This window comes from Anabas testudineus, chromosome 22 (assembly GCF_900324465.2).
Source record: "Anabas testudineus chromosome 22, fAnaTes1.2, whole genome shotgun sequence".
NCBI lineage: Eukaryota > Metazoa > Chordata > Actinopteri > Anabantiformes > Anabantidae > Anabas > Anabas testudineus.
The window spans coordinates 19046320-19065212 of NC_046630.1; the positions used below are offsets into that span (position 1 = coordinate 19046320).

Below are 18893 nucleotides of genomic sequence, written 5' to 3' on the forward strand. Positions count from 1 at the left end.
AAGCTGTTCAGCTGCCCACTTCACAATTACTTTGTACACGATAACGAGAAAGATGATTGATTTTTAGTTGTACACTTCCAAGACTTGTGCACAGGAGTCGTTTGTCTTCTACCACACAATGGGGAAAAAATCGCTGAGTAATGAACAGATTAATAACCTTTCTTAAAGGTGCTATTACAAAAAGCAGAGTTGATGATCCTTTGAATGTAAAATGAATAAAGACCAAACTTTTGTTTGTTTACACAAAAACTCCACAGGGTCCCTTTAGCACAGAGGTATGAGATTGATATTGATCTTCTAATCTCACTCTCAAAGGGAGAGTGATCACATTTTCCAAAACTGCTCTCGTAATACAAACATTTCTTCTAAATGACCCTGACAGGCTAATGCTAAATCTCTTTTTCTCTCCTAAGCCCTCAGACTAGTGACTGGATGCAACATTGGGATTTCAATATTTTAGGTTTCCTTCTTTTTCTTTTATTATTAAGTTGAAATATGAAAGTGAATGAGAGAGCGAGAGAGGCAATAATTGTTCATAAAGTCAAAGTGAGGACGATGTGCTTCATCACAGAGCGTCTCCACTCCTGAGGTGTGGCACTTTGGATCAAAGTGCATCTTTGAGAAGATAATTTACTTTCCCATACATTTTAATTTAGTTCCTTTCATATGTAAGAAAGTTGTGTCGTGTAACACATTTAAAAGGACGGATGCTGTACTTTGCTTGATGTAAAAACTTCTCAAAGACAAGTAATGTTGATGTTCTCATTGTTACTTATGTATTTTAAAATACCATTTTGAACAAGTTTTCAAAACCCAGGGGGATTTTTCATCTGCAGAAGAGAGAGAAAAGTAAATGAAGTTTGGTGTCTGATTTTCCTTGCAGTTTGTGTTTTTGTTATTTTGTTTTCACCCTGGTTTGAATCGGTTGGCGCTTCCTCTGTTTCATCTAGACACACAAACAGCCGCAGAAACTTTAGCACTGACAGAAACACAAACTTTCTCCCTCTGTGTCTCGGAACATTAGAAAAGCTTCAATTGGACTCTGGGATCGTGGGACAAGCTGCAGCCGGATGAGGGATTGTGCGTCTTTTACTGTGGAGAGGACATGAGCTGGTGTGACATCACACAGATCGGAGGCGACAGGATGGCTGATGTGAATTTGGATTGTGTATCTTATATAACTTCTGCTGCTGTCTGTTCCTTTGCAGATCACACTGCTGCCTGCAGCTGCACAGACAAACACACCCGTACAACCCACATTGATGATTTCATCGTTTGCTGTGACACTGTATTGACTTACATTTAATTCCTGCAGGCTCAGATTAACCCCTTAACTTCAACTGCAACAATATATGTATCATTTTTATGATCTTTTATTAGTTTCCACTGTGGGGAAACAAGTTAACGGCTTGTATAAATACAGTTTATGTGTTGAATGTACTGAATGGCCTGCTTTTTCTATTAATGGATTTTTTTTCTTTCCTGGTGGCACTGGTGCTTTGTGGTTCTTCTTCTACCATTAAAATCAGGTACGCCTACATATAAATGTTAGGAAACCTGATTCCTGGCCACATGCTCTTCAGTAACTGGGTGATCTAACTAATTAGTCATTCCACTACTTTTTCATTACACAGAGTAATGCTGCCTTATATGAAACCAAATCAAGACTATCAAAGATCTGACTAAAACTGAATAGCCGTAATGCTCTCATAAGTCACTTTTCACAAATATGTTTTATTGTGGCGTCTCAAGCAAAGTCTGCATAATGGCCATGTAAGTTCAGCTGGTAATAGTCTAGTATTCATAGCGTTCTGGTGGGACATCTGTACATACCTTCTATTACAACATGACATGTTTAAATACTGTAAAAGTGGTGTTAATTAAACAATTTGTATACTGAAGGAAATATGTTTATCTGCCAGAAATTAGTTTCGTAAATTTATTTATGACAACATGTATTTGTTGCAGCAATCTATGTTCGTACTGTTCATGAATATAAAGTAGTTAGGTAGCTACTATATGTAGAGATATGTAAATAATATGTAAATAATCAGAAATAAAATCTATCATGATCATAACAACGGTGATACTTTTATCATCGCATAACTTTGCACAACACTAACCAGAAGGTTTATAGGGCTTCTGTTTGTTTTTATTTTCAACTGGAGTTAATCGGAAAATATGTTGTCATAAATGTGAAGCACTTTGATAAAAAGAGAGTGAATGACCTTATGAACCCATATTGAGGAAATCCTGGTCACAGAGGAAGAAAAAACAACAAAATGCAGGACAGTCAGAGGGTAAGAGAAATACGTCAAATCATGAGGAGAGGAGAGAACTTTGATCCAACCTACAAGTTCCTATCCTAGAACCAAACAGGCAACCTCCACATCCAACCTCTATAAATACAAACGGGCTACGCAGCTTTCATTTGCATGGTGACAATAACTGTTTTCATTCCTATTAGACATTAGATGGGACTAAAATAACCCTCAGCAGAGGGACTTGGGGACACTCCTGTTCTGAACCATCGCCTTGGGAACAATTATTATCTGCCTCTGCCGGTCGAACCTCGATCCTCTTCATCGTCATTAATTGGGATTTGGCCAAGTCCTCAGAGAGTTGATGGCTAATTGGATATGGTGGACTGAAGGCCGTTTTGTCTCATTCTCTCCGCCGCTGTGAAGTTTGTGTAAGCGATAAGTCTCTGAGATTTATGGCAGGTTAGTTTGAAATGAGCCGCTCAGTTGTTGCATATCATTAACGCTCTAAAAGTGAATCGCAATAGAATCATTTAACTGCTAGCATATTTCAGTCTAGCACTCATTTCATTGCTAAAATCCCCAAAGACAGACAGATTACATTGATGTAATAATGTTACGCTAACGTTAACTTTTCGTAGGCCTCAGTGTGCTTGTTATTTGTTCCAGCTGTTCTGTTGCTGAATCTTGCCCATTTTTTTTCTCTCCTAATTTGCATTTGCAAAGTGAGTGAAACACCTTAAACATGTTTTGGACTACAAATTACCTCACCATACTTCTGTTAATTCTTCTGTATTCATTTATTTATTTGCCATTGAAATAAGCCATCACTTCTCAAAACAAATTTTATGACTTTAACTCCCTGAACCACTCTTTCACAATTTGAGCCTGATGAATCCTGACATTTGTCATCTTGGAATACGCCCGTGACATCAGGGAAGAAAAAGTCCATAGATGGAATAACCTGGTCATTCAGTATATTCAGGTAGTCAGCTGACCTCATAACGTTGCTGAACCTCGACCTGACCAACTGCAGCAACCCCAGATCATAGCACTGCCCCCACAGGCTTGTACAGTAGACACTAGACATGATGGGTGCATCACTTCACCTGCCTCTCTTCTTACCCTTATGTGCCCATCACTCTAGAACAAGATAAATCTGGACCCATAAGACCACATAACTTTCTTCCATTGGAAAGTTGTGAGTGCTTTGGGACAGGATAGGGGCTTATGACAGCTACGGCTGCAGCTACGGCTGCTCGTTATAGACAGACAGAAGTGGCCAAGTTGTTGACAATGCCATAATTAGATATATGGTCAGAATGATGAGGGACACAATTTACATTGTGAAAAGATTTGTGTATGTGTATGCAATACTAATATGATGCTTTGGTATTAGATAGTGTCTGCAAGCTTCCTCTGAGTTTCCCTGAACAGCAATTCCATTGAGTTACAAAGGAACAAACCAAAAACAAATGCATACTGCTGCAACTTTAAAAGACAGGGAAGAATCTGTTAAACTATGAGCAGAAGTAGCGAGAAAAACCTACTTCTGATTGTAACGTACACAACAGACCACATTCAGTATTTCAGTCCAAACGTGAGCCGAGTCTGAGACCTATGGCTTGAAACGTCTCTCTTCACTTAGTTATGCTCTCTCAATTTTCTTTTCAATTTATTTTCTTAATCTTTCCACTCCTCAGTACCGTGTTCGGCAAGTGTATCATTTCTTAATTCTTCCTTTCTCTCTTGTTCTTTCACTATGGTCACTATTTTTAATTATTCTCTCTCTCATTTGCTCACTCTGTTCACCTTCTGTCTGTATTGCTGTATCTCCTCTCCTCTGTCTATTTGAGAGTTCAGTGTTTCTAATTAATTCCCAGTTTACAGTCATCTCTGAACACACATACGCACTGACACACATGCACGCATGCATGCACACACACACACACTCCCAAACATGCATGCACACACAGCCAGTCTGCTAATTGAATTTTTAAGCCTCTGCCATTCATTAGCATTTGGCCTTGTAATATTTTGTGTGCAACCTGTGTGTGTGTGTGTGTATGTGTACGTGTGTCTGAATTACATACAAGCAGCCCTGATTCATATTTTAGTGCAATACCGGAGGGACTTTTTTTCTGTGTGTTTGTGTGTGAGTTTCTGTATATGTGTGTGTGTGTGTGTGTGTGCTTCATTTTTAAACACATATGACTCAGCTCAGGTTTAAATATTTTTTTACATCCAAAAGAGCAGTAATTGATGTCATAGCAACAAGCCACATGAGCCGATGAGTGTGATGCTAAAGTACAAAATTCAAGTGTTCCTTTAAAATACTTTGCTGAAGTCCCATGAGGAAATTAGTCAGGACAGCAGCTATTCAATGCACCACTTGAATGGCCACATTGGTTGCTAATACTAATTGGGGTAGGTACCATACAGTATATCACAACAATAAAAGCAATACCGTTTCCTCAGAGACTACACAAGACAAAAGACAAGTCTCTGTCTCTTTTTCTCTCTCTCTCACACACACTCTCTCTTGCTCGTCTCGCTGTGCAGTGCAGCTCTTGCAGCTATTCTGCCTCTTTAAGTCTCTTTAATGGCTTTAATTGACTGGATTGGGCCAAAATACTCAAACACAAAGAACTGAATGAGCTAAAGAGGCGACCAGCTGACACACGCAATGTGACAGTTTAGTGTGTGTGTGTGTGTGTGTGCATTATCCACAACCTTGTTTTTAGAGTGATCAGCGTGTTGTTAAGGCTGTAATTTCTGTTTTGAGCTAAACAAAAAATTAAGTAAATGACACACTTTTTAGCCTGATGCCCAATCCGGCAGCACTTTTGTCTGATTAAAGCCAATATAAAGTAAAGATACATGTTCAACGTAAAACTCTCTCATTTCTAATGTAAAATATCCGATAAAAACTATCTGACTAACAATGAGAACAAACATTATCAGTTTACAGTTTCACCTTCTGAGGATTTTCATTTTTTGTTATTGTAAATAGGATTTCATTATTTCTATTTAATCTGAGCTGATATGGGAAGCTGCATTACCCTATATGGTACTTGAGTGCAGTGCAGTGTTGATGGTGATGATGCACTTAAAGCCTCTGTGCCTCTCCGTCTGGTAATGTCTTTCATTGCTGTATTGATCTTAAACCACACACCACTTACTAAATTACATTACAGGTGAATTACTTTACTTCTATTAAATCAATGTGGACAGTAAAATGAATGGAGGGAGCTGTACCATTTAACGTGTGTGTGTGTGTGTGTGTGTGTGTGGTGCGATGATAACTGTGAAGGGCAGGTCAAGGTGACAAAATCTTACATCGAATAGAAGCTTTTCTGTAACTAATTTTAAATTATTTGTACAGGGGGAGGCATGGTTGATGTGAGCACTGGTCTGTAGATCTGCTCTGTTTAAATACAGTTCAGTATCTTTAGAATAATGAAAAAGAATTATACTTTTTATTCTATTAAAGTGCAAAAGATTCACACGCCTAGGATCCTATAATTGTGCCCTGTGGGACACCACAACTCATATTTGCAGATGGTGAGTTGTTGTTATATTGTTTAGTTTTTCAGTAACTTCTTGTGTGTACTGGTTGTCCTAGAACTGACTGAACTGAACCAGCAGGCAGCATACAGCTAGACTGACAGCTAGATTGAACCTGACAGGGAACGTGTCTCTCTTCTTCTACTGCGCTGCTTAAACCAAACTTCACACAGCAGTTTGTGGAAGTCAGTTAGTCTTCTGCCTAATGTCATGTTGTAATGCTTTACAAGTACTTTCCTGTGTAAACGTGAATTGTATTTAAATACCAGTTGACTACACACATCATTTTGGAGCAGCACTAGTGCTGTCAAAACTTGTGTCAGCTAACATCACTAAATGAGTGTGTTTACATGCATTTAAGTCCGAGTAACAAATAGCTTTTTCTAGGTGCTTCCCTAATTGTTATGTAAAATATTTATCTGGTTACTATTATCAGGGTGGGGTAGTTTAGGGTGTTAGAGAAAATATTTTTTTAAAGATACTTCATCTGTAAAACATAGTACAAGGTATTGCCATTAATAAGCAGCAAGTGAATCAGAATCAGAATCATAAGTATTCTAGTATTATAACCATTAAATTTGTGGCTATTTTATTATTACCAAAGTGAATTTTAGGCTAAGAAGATAAAGAATTTGCAATAAGATTACTAAGTAAAACATGGTTAGGAGACCTTAAAAAAATCTAAATATGATATAGATAGATTTTAGATCATTTTGTAGGCTTTGCTGCAGCATGCAGAGCTCCCCTTCTTCCCACAGGTATCAACAGAAAAAGTCTCTTACCAGCCACAGTCACCCTGGCAGTCCGGCTCACAATGCTCCCCAGTCCTTCCAGTGTGGCAAGGCACTGGTATTCTCCCTCGTCTGGTCGGTGGTGCCGCGAATGCATCACATTCTGCACTAACAATGACCCATTAGCCAGCTGCTGCCGCCGCTCGTCCACCACGGTGCTCACCAGCACACCGTCTTTGCGCCACGTGATGGTGAGGGCTGCACCCACTGGGTCAGACTGTGCCTGGCAGTCGAGCTGCAGCGTGCCCCCTCGCACTGTCACTGTGTCCTGAGGCTCCTGGGTGAAAGTGAAGTCCACGAAACCTCCAAGACTAGACAAGGAGGAGGACGATGAAGCATCTGAAGCTGTGTGAGGAAAAAAAAATACAAGGAGGATTTACATTGAGACACAGAACAGAGATATATTCATGCAAATACCCTTCACGGTGTAAACTGACTACAGAGATGCAACCAAGCTGCTGCATGATATCAGGGCCTGAATACAACAACAGCACAAGGCAAGGTGGGCAGCTAGTGCAGGGGCCAAGACCTCACAGGTCCCACAGATTTACTACATGCCACCGATGCAATTAATTACAGATTTGTTTGGGAACTCACACCCCTTATTTTAACGGAGTCAATTAAAAACCTTAAGGTGTATCTCACATTACTGCCGGTATAAATTACCAGAACAAGCCAACAGCTAATGGTTGCTCCAGGGTTTTCTGGTAGCACAATAATTTAAATAGATTACCAGACAACTGAGATAAGTCCTCTGTCAATGACACAGTGTACAGTTCTTTCTATCCCAATCAATTCCTCACGATTAACTAATCACATATCAGCCCCATCTGCACGGATTTGTGACGCCCACCCACCCGCACACTGCTGTTTCTATGTACTGTATATGCCCATAAACAGGCTTTGTCAACTCACAGTGTAACATGGCAACACTCCTGCAGGGTCATAAAGATAACAGCTGGTTCAAGCTCTGATTGGTCACATTTTTAAGTAAGTGATACAGCTTATCCTGTCAGGGTCACCACAGTGGAGCATGGTCCACACAATGATTTAGCACAGGTTTTACACCAGACCTCCTTCCTGAAGCAACCCTGTACCCAAGCGTTGGCTTGTGCAACCTCAGCAGCTATGGTTTGGAGGACATTTTGGGGTATCTAGTCCAAAAACACTCGAATATATGGTCATTCTCATAGTAAACCTCTGACTCTCTGCCCCATTTACGTTTTTAATGTAAGAGAACTACTGTATATCGACAGAGTCAGTTTTTTGTCCTTGATCAGGTGTTTAAATGCATTACTGCCTCTTCAAGGTTAGGTTCCTATACAAATAAACTGCAAATATGAAAACATGGGGAACTGGATTATGTTACAATGCAGAGTGAAATAAAGAATGACCGTCACGCTACAGGCCCAAGTTTATGTTTGAAGGCAATTGAAAATCTGAAGTCACAGTTTTCTCAGTTGATTTTTTATCGAGAGTAAAACCTTAACAAAGTTCTATAAAAGTTTTATACTGTATATGACAGCTATCAGTCCTGATTTAACCACAAAAACGTTTTGTTCTTCTGTAGTTTGCTGCACGTTAAGCACTTTTAACTGCAGATATCTGTAGGTCTGTCATTGTAGACTGTCTAATGTAAAACAGAATTATTTAGTTTATCCTACTTTTATTTTATGCATTAGTTTATTCATGTTCTGTTTGATGTTTCTACTCATATTTGTCTCTTCAGAGCCGAGAACATTGCTGACTTTAATCTCCGACCCACAGTTCCTTCCTCCGCAGGATAACTCCTCATCATTATCAAAGCCACATCTACCTGTTGTATTCTTTGTTTTTATCATTTTACATTTTGTTTAATCTTGCAAAAAGCTCTGACATTCAGCAAGCAGTGGCATCTCCTCTTGTCTTTGATGCCCGTGCTGTAAAAAAAAAAAAAAAAAAAAGACTTTCATCTTGATCAGAGAGGCAGTTTGACGGTCAAAGGCGCCGCTCAGTGTCTGCGTGTGTGTTTCCTGGAAAGTTTGAACAGAGGCTTAGAACAACCCGAAGCCGGCTTTGAAGCACAGCAGATTTTACTGACTCTGCTTTCAAACACTAACAGTTTCATAATTTCTTGTTTGTCTGATTAGTGTTTTTCCTGGAAGAGAACCTAATATTTTCTTGGTCTCTAATAATAAGTATAGTACTGTAGCTTTGTTTCTCTCAAATCGATTATACTGAAGGACAAATCTAGCATCCGAGGTTCAGAAATACAGTGGTCATAAGCCTCCTAAGTTCTCCAAGTTCTCCTTATATCTCCTTATTACAGCATTTCTAGTTTTCAAAAGTTATGTATGGGGTGAAATGGTTAATGCTACTATCCTATACCTAGATAGAACCTGGTTCGATTCCATGCCTAACGGTGATGGCTTTTTTCTGAAGCTTTTGCATGTTTTGCCCCATGAGTTTGTTTCCTGAGTGCAGTTGATTCATTGGTGATTATTTAATTATATATATTTCTTCTGAAGAACAGTTTTTGTAAACTTGAGTAGCAACGCAAAAACTCACTTTAAGTCATTCATAATTAGTAACAATGATAATTTCCAGGAAATTTCCTATGAAATTATTTGGTAATAAGACCAATCGCCTACTTCAGTATCACCAACTTTCAGCTAATATTGTCTTCTTCCTGCTAAGGTCAAAACAATGACAACAAGGACAAAATGTTCCATTTGTAGTGGTTAATATCTATAAATCTATGTATACAGTGTATACGTCAGCATTTACATTTAAAAAGAAAAAAGTGCACCATGATTGAAATAGGCAGTAGCTGCTATTTTTAAAATGACTGGATAGTTGGTGTTGATACTGTGCAACAAACATCCCAACAATTGAAGCAGCTTTGTGGTATACTGAGTAATAATTTGGCTTCTGAGGCACCCAAATTAGGAAATATTTATTTACAAGGAACACAGAGTTCTAAATCCCTCTCACATTACAAAGAGTTTTATTCCCCCATCCTGTTTTGTCCCCTCATTCCTTCCTATACATGCTTGCTTTCCTTCCTTACCCATACTGTCCTTGCTTCTCTCTGTCCACCTTCATCTGCTTTTTCCTTCCTCTCATTTTCTTTTCTCCCTCTCTCTTTCTTCACGGTTCTTATTGATTCCCCTTCAGCAGTCACCCAACCTCCCCCCACACACTCTCTCTGTGTCTCTGTCTATCAGTAAATCACTATCTTGACAGCTCTATCTGTACTCACTCCCACTGCTCACACACACACACACACACACACACACACACACACACACACACACACACACACACACACACACACAGTCAGTCAGTTCATCAGTGTGTCCTTGTCCTCATTGTCCTGCAGTTTGATGCTATCACTCTGTCTGCTCTGCCCATGTCTACTGTCGTCTTCTATCTTTATTTCACCAGCTCGCGATTGCAGAATAGTTTCTTCTAAGAAGGAGTTGAGTATTTTGATACAGATTCTTTGGTGTGTTCAATTAGTGTTGGCTTCTGAATAATTAATTCAGCCTACACAGTCTTACAGTCAGAGCACAGCAGGTTAACTCGACATGGACGTGTGATATTTATCTACAACTGTATACACAATTCAGCAAAGAACATTTCTAATTATTAGGTTCCTATTAATGGATGTTTACTTGGGTTTAAGTGTGCTTTCTAATTTTCTTCTTATTCCCAGAACAAGAACAGATTTAAAATGTATTAACACATGAACATGCACAGGAAATGCTGTTTGGATGTGTAGAGCTATTTCCTTTTTATTTCATAAATTAACAGGTTGTCTGTAATGTAGATTTTTTAGTTTATATAAATGATTATGTTACTTTTTAATTTTAACAAAATGTAGCTAAATTTATTATGTTTGCTGTTCAAAAGTGAGAACTGGCTTCTTTTTTTTTATGGTAGTAAACTGAAATAAATGGTGTGAATCCAATTGGAAAAAAACAATGAAAGTTTAACTCAACTGAAACCACGTCAGTTGGAATATATTTCAACAATGTTATTTTACTGTTTAAATTCCCTGCATATAGACGCAATGACATAACAGACTAGAAACCCTAGTCCTAGAAAGATATTTTGTCTCAACCTGCTGGTGTTATAATGATACTAAACAATCATTGTAAACTGAGCCCAGTGGCCTTAAAAAAACTTCCTGTGTACAGGGGTAAGGACTGAATTCATCACCAACCTTTATTGTAGTTCACATAGTTCTACTGGTGTGAAAATAAACAACTGTGTATGTAGAGTATGTATTAAAGGCACAATTTGAAATTGAATTAGCTTAAAAATAGATATTTAGGTTAACTTCATTAAAAAATGCTTGTCGATTCCACAAAAATCCTGAATGAGAAATTTACAGTTTACCACCGCTGCGACCAAGGGTTCCTCTTTCAGGCCCCGGTAGTTCTCCAGCTCGTCATAGCCCCCCTTCTTGATGTTGCTGACACTTGGAACTGCTTTGTCTGCCACCACTGTCTCCTTTAGTTCAGAGCTTGTACAGAGTCATACATACATTTGGTTAGCCAGCATCCTCCTGCCTGGCTGGATCCCCAATTAATGACATCACTACATCTATTATACAGTATTCATAAAATAAAGCATATTCAAGCCCGATCCATAACAAACCTGCATATAAACAGACACTAGCAGAGAGGGAACACCATTTCAGACAGCAGCATTATGCTCCACCAATTACCAGAAAATGGCAACGGGACTCTACAACACCTGATTAAACAGAAAACAATTTGGACCTGGTCCAACTTGGATCCAGTGTAAGATCTCAGGAACTAAGTGGCCAAAATCAAGACCTCTACAACAAGACACACTTACTGCAGCCTGAGGTAAGTCGACCGACCACCCAGTATAAAGCTGCAGGCTGAGGAACTCCATGACTCCCTTTTATAATGGTGGTAAAAGGGTAGGAGGATATAGAGCCATCCAGCAGTTGAACTGATAAGATGAGGGCTGGTGACAGCAAGGTGGACAACAGCCAAGACTAGCTGAACACACACACACACACACACACACACACACAGACACACAGACACAAAGTAGCTGACAGTGGAGGTACTATCTGAAAAGAACACCGACTCTGGGCTGCATTCAAAAACTGTGTGTGTGTGTGTGTGTGTGTGTGTGTGTGTGTGTGTGTGTGTGTGTGTGTGTGTGTGTGTGTGTGTGTGTGTGTGTTTAAACTCTGTGCCAGCTGCTGCCTGCCAGCAGAAAGCCATCTTGACTGAAAAGAGGGAGCAGCAAGGAAGAGAAGTTATGAAAAAATTAAAAGAAGATGAAAACATTGTAATATTGTCCAAAATACACGGCCTGTTCAAAAAAAAGTCACCTCCTGGAAGTAAGTAAGCAAACAGGTAAGAGCCTCCCATTGGATAATTACTGCATTGATGATTATGTTTCAGCTGACAACAAGTTATTTAACAATAACTGATGCAGTGAGTAGCTTCTCATTTCTTAAACAACCATGTCTGAAGACACATCCTGTGGTTGTGGAAAAGATCTTGATCTGTTTCAGAAGGGTCAAATTATCGACATAAATCAAGCAAAGTAAACATCTAAGGAGATTGATGAAACTACTAAAACTGGGTTATGAACTGTCCAATGGAAGAAGGTCAGATAATGACATTGCAGAAGCTTATTGAAACGATGCCATGATGAATGCGTGCCATAATCAAAACTAAAGGTGGTCCAACGAAATAAGAAGAAAGAAGAAAGAGTTTGTGTGTGATTGCTGAGAGCCAAACATTTCTGCTTCATAAGGATAAAAATTCAGAGTGACTGCAAGAAGTAACTGCAGAGAAGAGAAGAAAAACAAGAGGAAGTGCTCAGTGAGCAGCAGGGAGTTCAAAATCAGAACGCTAGCAATGCAAGGCTGCTACCTGGTTGTTTTATCCAACTATTATCTGATTATGTTAAGGATCACGGTGGTGCCGACCCAAGCTGTCAGTGGGGGAAAGGCGGGATACACCCTGGACTGATCACCTGTCGAATTGTTAAATTAAAAAACATAATAATACAGTTTGTAGAATCGTTGTTAATGTTTTGTGAGGCCCACATTTGTGCTTCAGAGTGGATAAACTGCACTGACAGAAGTCAAGAAATCGCCTAATATCTATATTTAATAACACAGCACTTTTTCTGCCTAGACCTGGAACGATTTGTGTATTGTTGTATACTCTCAATACTCTCTTCATGGTTCATGGCAGACGTTCTACTTATACTTGATGATACACTTGATACTAAATGATTTTAGGATGTTACAGGGAACCACGGATTGCAGGTTTAATGATATGGACCAGCACTTAAGGTAACGCAAGGTGGACAGTAATACACTACACTTTCACATCCAGAGTGTGGAGGCCAGACAATATCCATGCATCATTTCTCATTTCATACATTAGAGCAGCATTTTCCCCCAGCCTGTGATATAACTAGTTTGAAAATGAGTACTATTCACAAGACTACGTTCATCTGTCAGAGGGAGGGTGACCGCTCAAAGTGTGGGAACCGAAATGCATCCACATGAAGTCTGCCACCATGATAATAGCACAAGAGGAAAAACACATAAATCAGTGGAGTGAACCATATATATCACACCGTATTAAATTCCATGTCAAGTGTATGTGAGTAGTGTAGAGAATGTTAAGTGGCATGGATGGACATGTGTTTCTCCTGTGACATTATACAACAAATTTCCTCATGCAAGTGCATAGCATTGCATTCATGCAGAAGCACGTATGCCTGTCAAGAACATTTTTCCAGAAATGGCTGCATATAGTTACGATTAAGCAGTAGATACTGCAGCGTAAAGTTACACACACCACCTGTATTATATATCTACTCAGCTCACTGCTGCAGGGGTTTGCACCATGTTGGAGTCCCGAATTCTAAAGCTACAATTGCAAATTGATGTTGTCTACCAGGAACAACAACACGACAGTCTCAGCAGTTTCCACCAAGCTGCTGAACCTATATCATGTTCACAGGGATTTAACATAGACACTCAATACACCTGTGCAGGTGTTCCTCTTATTATGTCCATACCCTCACTGATAGTTCAGTATGAAAATCAGCTACTTCCCTGCTGTTCAACACAAACACTGACCAGTCAGTGGGCCAATTATACACACATGCACGCACGCACACGCACACACACACACACACACACACACACACACACACAGAGTTTGTGAAGGTCCCATCTGCAGCATGCTCTGATACTCAGCTGGACAGCACCAGCGTGTCTGTGTGTGTTTGTTTGTACTATATGTGTTTAGCATTAAGCCCTCATTAACAAGTCTCCCTGAACTATAACTCAGATAATCCCTCTGACAATCTCACAGCTGAGCTCCACACACACACACACACACACATACACACACACACACACACACACACATACACACAGAGCAGGGACTGGCATGCAGTCTGTCCATCTAATATCATTCTCAGTCCAGACTAACAGTTTGCTAGTGGTTACTCACACTCACACAAGCTATTCATCGCAACAACAATCCCATTTTCAAACATCAACTGTGATGCAGTGTTGGAAGAAACACTCAAATCCTTTACTTAAACCTACCATATACAGCTTAAGGTGATTTCATGGAGATGTCAGCAGCAGTTCTCCACATTAAGCAAGTGAAATTAGCAACACAACAGTAAAGAAATATCCTAATTTAAATATGCTACTTAAGTATGAGAACAAAAGTATCAGATCAAAAATATAATAGACTGTATTGTAGTTCTTGATGTGTTCATGTGTTAGTTGTATTAATGTTTTAGCTGAAGTGTAATGCTATGCTGATGATCATGTTCTTTAATTGAATCATTATAATTGAGTTTATACACTATTTACACTAACACTACAAAATACTAGAGAACAGAGCACATTACATAAACTATATTTGATCTTAGCTTACTGGTTTATTTTTGCACTTAAACCAGCTGTACAAAATTATTTTATATTGTATTGTATATTGTAACAAGAATGAATCAGCGGTGCAACAGTGTTAGATTCTGTTGTAGGCTACACCCATAAAAAGCCCATGATTCACCACATGGTTAGTAAATGTGGCCTTTACTTCATCAAAAACCACAGCTCTTGGTCTTCCTCTCCTTACTCTCCTTCATCTCTCGGACACTTTTCTCTCTCCACCAACCTGTCCTCGATCCATATAAAAAAAAAAAACCTGGGTAGGTTTTTAGCAGCGTTTGTCAATTGTTTTATAATATTTTTCACAGATTTCAATGTGCTGCAGCAGAAATGCATGTTTTTTTTCCAGTTGTCTTCTTTCTGCTACAGTTGTTTCTCCTCCTCTGTTTCCCTTTCTCTGTGCACGTACCCCCGTCTCTTAGTTCTTGTGGGATTGTTTGGTTTTTCTATACACTATAACGTGCCTTGAGATAACTTTTGTTGAGATTTGGCAAAATACAAATAAACTGAATTTAATTAAATTCTGTTTCAGTTGTGTTTGAACACAGCATTTGAAAAATGTGCAGCAAAATTATAGTGTTTTACAGGGGATGGTCTCTGACTGAGAAAGAGGTTTGTAACTGGGGTCATTGAATGCAACAAACACAGTTTGTTCCACATGGACTTCTGCTTTGCTGACTGTGTACAGAGTTTTAAAAATGTGACTTTAGTTTTAACCAAAGCTTCTTAGCAATTGAAAAAAAACCTATAAAATATAAGTTTGAAATGGGAATGTAGCTGCACATATAGAGTACTGCAAGTATTGCACTGGCTGGTTATAAATACAGTATCTAAAATGCTAACAAATCAAAAAACAAAACAATAAGGTTTCCCTGTATTTGGTTCTGTCACATCTCCTCCCTATTTGGCACACATATATGCTCACATCCTTCACCCGCTCTGATATTAACACCAATTGGTCTTAATTAGCTGAGTTTCATTGAGCCTGCTGTGTTCCTGCTAATTACTCTGAGTGTGTGTATGGTGTGTGTGTGTGTGTGTGTGTGTGTGTGTGTGTGTGTGTGTGTGTGTGTGTGTGTGTGTGTGTGTGTGTCACCAGCATCAATCCTAGCCCGTTTGTTTCAAGTGTGTCAATTAAATTAAAAACAGCAGCAGATGTTTTGGAACAATAATAAAGATCTTTTGCATTTCCTTTTTATGGCGCTCCATGTGGGCTTCACCCAACAACAAGTACACCCTATTGAAGTCAAATAAATGTAAATGTCCAGATGTGAAAGAGTAATTATTAAAATTTGAAAAAACATTTATTTCTATCATTGCACATGCCAATATCCCATTCATTCCTCAGGATATTTTATGTTTGGTATTACATAGCTTACTACAGTACGTGATAGGGCTAACAATGACAGATAAGTAAAGCACACACACACTCACACTAAGGTGCATATGTGTGTTTTCCATTTGGTCCTTGTCAAAACACTTCAAGAGACAACAGTGACACTCTGTCCCCTGAGACAAATATGATCATATGCGATGTGTGTGTGTGTGTGTGTGTGTGTGTGTGTGTGTGTGTGTGTGTGTGTGTGTGCCCTGTGTGTTTGTAAGTTAAAAACCCAATAAGTGTTGGATCCACACATAGTTAACGGAGACCTTTACTGCTGTCAGACTCAATTACCCAACGGTCAACAGGAGGCCAATTACACACACACACACACACACACACACACACACACACACACACACACACACACACACACACACACACACACACACACACACACACACAATCAGGGAATGACAATAACAGGTAGCTTACTGTCAAAGTGGTGAAGAGGGACTAGCTGTCACAATACGCACACTCATACTCTTGAATGATAATTTTAAAGTAGCTTTGTGTCAAAGCGAAAAGGGAATAGCTGTCATCCATGTCATACACACACTGAAGCACACACACTGTGTATAGTGACACCTCAGGTCCACTATGTGACCATTGCCACTGATTTATCTGCACCTAATTAAATGTCACTTGAAAAAAAAAGAACCATCAGATTAATTATTAATGAGTTTGTGGATTTGTGATACTCCCTCTGATTTGCAGCAGTGTTGTGAAAAATGGGATCATCACATGTTGTACACACACTGATTAGACCTAAACCGGTAATGTTTGGTACTGTACAGCAGTCAACCTCAGGTACTGCTGCATTCAATAAACTGCTAAACTGTCTCATTAACCTCGGGAGTTACTGCAATAGATGGTCAGCATATTAACAGGTAAAGCTCACATGCAGGGGACAGGGACTGAGAAAGGGGACGGTTTTGGAAAAGATGTAAGAGGGTGTGACACTCAAATGTATTTAAAATTAAAATATATGAAATAATGAACATATTAATAATAATGAATGAGTTTGAAGAGACACCAAATGACAACAATATGCACTGCATTCTGATACGACATGATAACAATACATAACTATGACTTCTAACTTGCCACTAATTGCTAATGCTACAAATTTGTAGCGTGACAAAGGATATGCATACATCTTAAATAAAAAAAATAAATAAATTGTATTCCCTATGGTGAAGGTTGTACAACCATTTATAATCAATAAACAACTACCTTTCACTTTTTGACTCTGGCAGGGGGCCACCAGGAGTGGCCAGTTGGGGGCACCCGGATGCCTCTGTACAGCCCTCTGAAGCTGCCCATGTTTTAGCAGATAATAACGATTTATTTAGTTGAATGTCTCACCCTAAACAAAACATGACAACATCTGTTAACTGCTCCGGTTAATAAGCAATTTCTTGATACCTGGATTATGTCCTTCTGAAAACTATGTCCAGCATGTACACCGCTAGAATATAGAGCAAATATCCTCAGAAGTGCTGTACTTAAGTATAATTTTGAGGTACTTGCACTTTAATTAACCTTTTACATTTACCTTTTGATGTATTATTATGTATTAGCCAGCTGTCAGTATATAGATTAAAAATCAATACTACCTTTACTTGCACTACACTACCATGTTGCTAGGTAACAGAGCTCTTCGATGCTTATTGTTGATAAATTTAATCTGACATAATTTTCATCTTCAAATATTGTCCCACATCAACTTAACTTAAAATACAGTGTTTTCTAACTGGAATACTACAAAAAAAAAAATTATTATAATATAACATTTTCCTACTAATACCTTGAATAAGTTTCTTTTTCCAAGTGTATAAGACAAATACAGTAATAAAGCAATCAAAGGATGTAGCAGGAAGGATGACTGCAACAATGCTGATAATCACACATAATCAATACAAGCTAGCCGATTAGCCAAAGTGTAATGTGATCATAGAAGGAGTAACAATATTCCGACAGATTTGGTGTGCTCACTGCAGGATAATATAAGAGATAAAATCTGCAGTGTGAAGTGAAAACGTGTCAGAGCAATTCTATTGGTCTTTGATCAAAGATTCACTTCCTAAAAACCCTGGGAGTCCAGAAATAAAACATAGCAGCTAAAAGCTGCAGGATGAAAGGAAAGATCAGGATGAAAAGAAATATAAGAGAGGGAGGGAGGAGGAGTATGATGTTCTGTTTTTTATTTCATTTTAAAGCCACTAATTCCTCCTTTTTCCTTCAGTCTTCAGTTTTCCTTTAATCTTGTCTCCTTTCCTCCTTTCATCTTTCCTTTTCCTAGTTTTTGTTCACTAAAATATTATTAGTTGTTTCCTCTTTAAAGGCAATGATGCATAATCATGAATTGCATTTCAAATCATTAAGAAATGTGAGTAGCCTACAATTGTATTGTGTTTTGTGGTTCTATGAAAATATGGTCTCCCACAGTTGAGGTTGTGTTTCTGTAGAAGACGTTTGGCTGAGCAAATTGAGCAGGAAGAAACAGAAATTGGTTCCATGTTGTTGAGAAAATATCTTTCAGCTGGAAACCATTTCTAGAGGTTGAGGGTCACCAGTGTGCAGCTCAGTGTGATGGTCTACCAATCTGCCTCCGACTGAACGCTGCCACAAACCTCCAGAGCCTGCTGGAAAAGGTCAGTGCAGCACGGCCATAAAGCCTAGAACTAGAATGGCTAATGGGGCTGAGAGCTGTACAACTACATGGCTTACAGCGAAAACATTGACTTAGCTAAAGGCTAGAATAATAAAAGGCCCATATGCAAAACAAATACATAGTCAGGCAGTGGCCAGGCTGAGTAAAGGGTGAAAAGCTTGAACTAGATGGCTACCCCCTTCCCCACCGAGCCAGTACCAGAGCTGGTGCCAGTGCTTAATTTATTTGAATTTCGACAGCCAAAGAACTG

The 18893-nt window shown here is 39.0% G+C and overlaps 1 protein-coding gene across 1 annotated transcript in view; it reads right to left on the reverse strand.

Moving 5' to 3' along the window:
* dcc (DCC netrin 1 receptor) overlaps window positions 1-18893 on the reverse strand; it is a 200849-nt gene that overhangs the window by 133143 nt on the left and 48813 nt on the right. The window contains exon 2 of the mRNA XM_026338947.1: window positions 6611-6964. Within this exon, the coding sequence (XP_026194732.1) occupies window positions 6611-6964 (354 nt within the window). The remainder of the gene's footprint in view (window positions 1-6610; window positions 6965-18893) is intronic.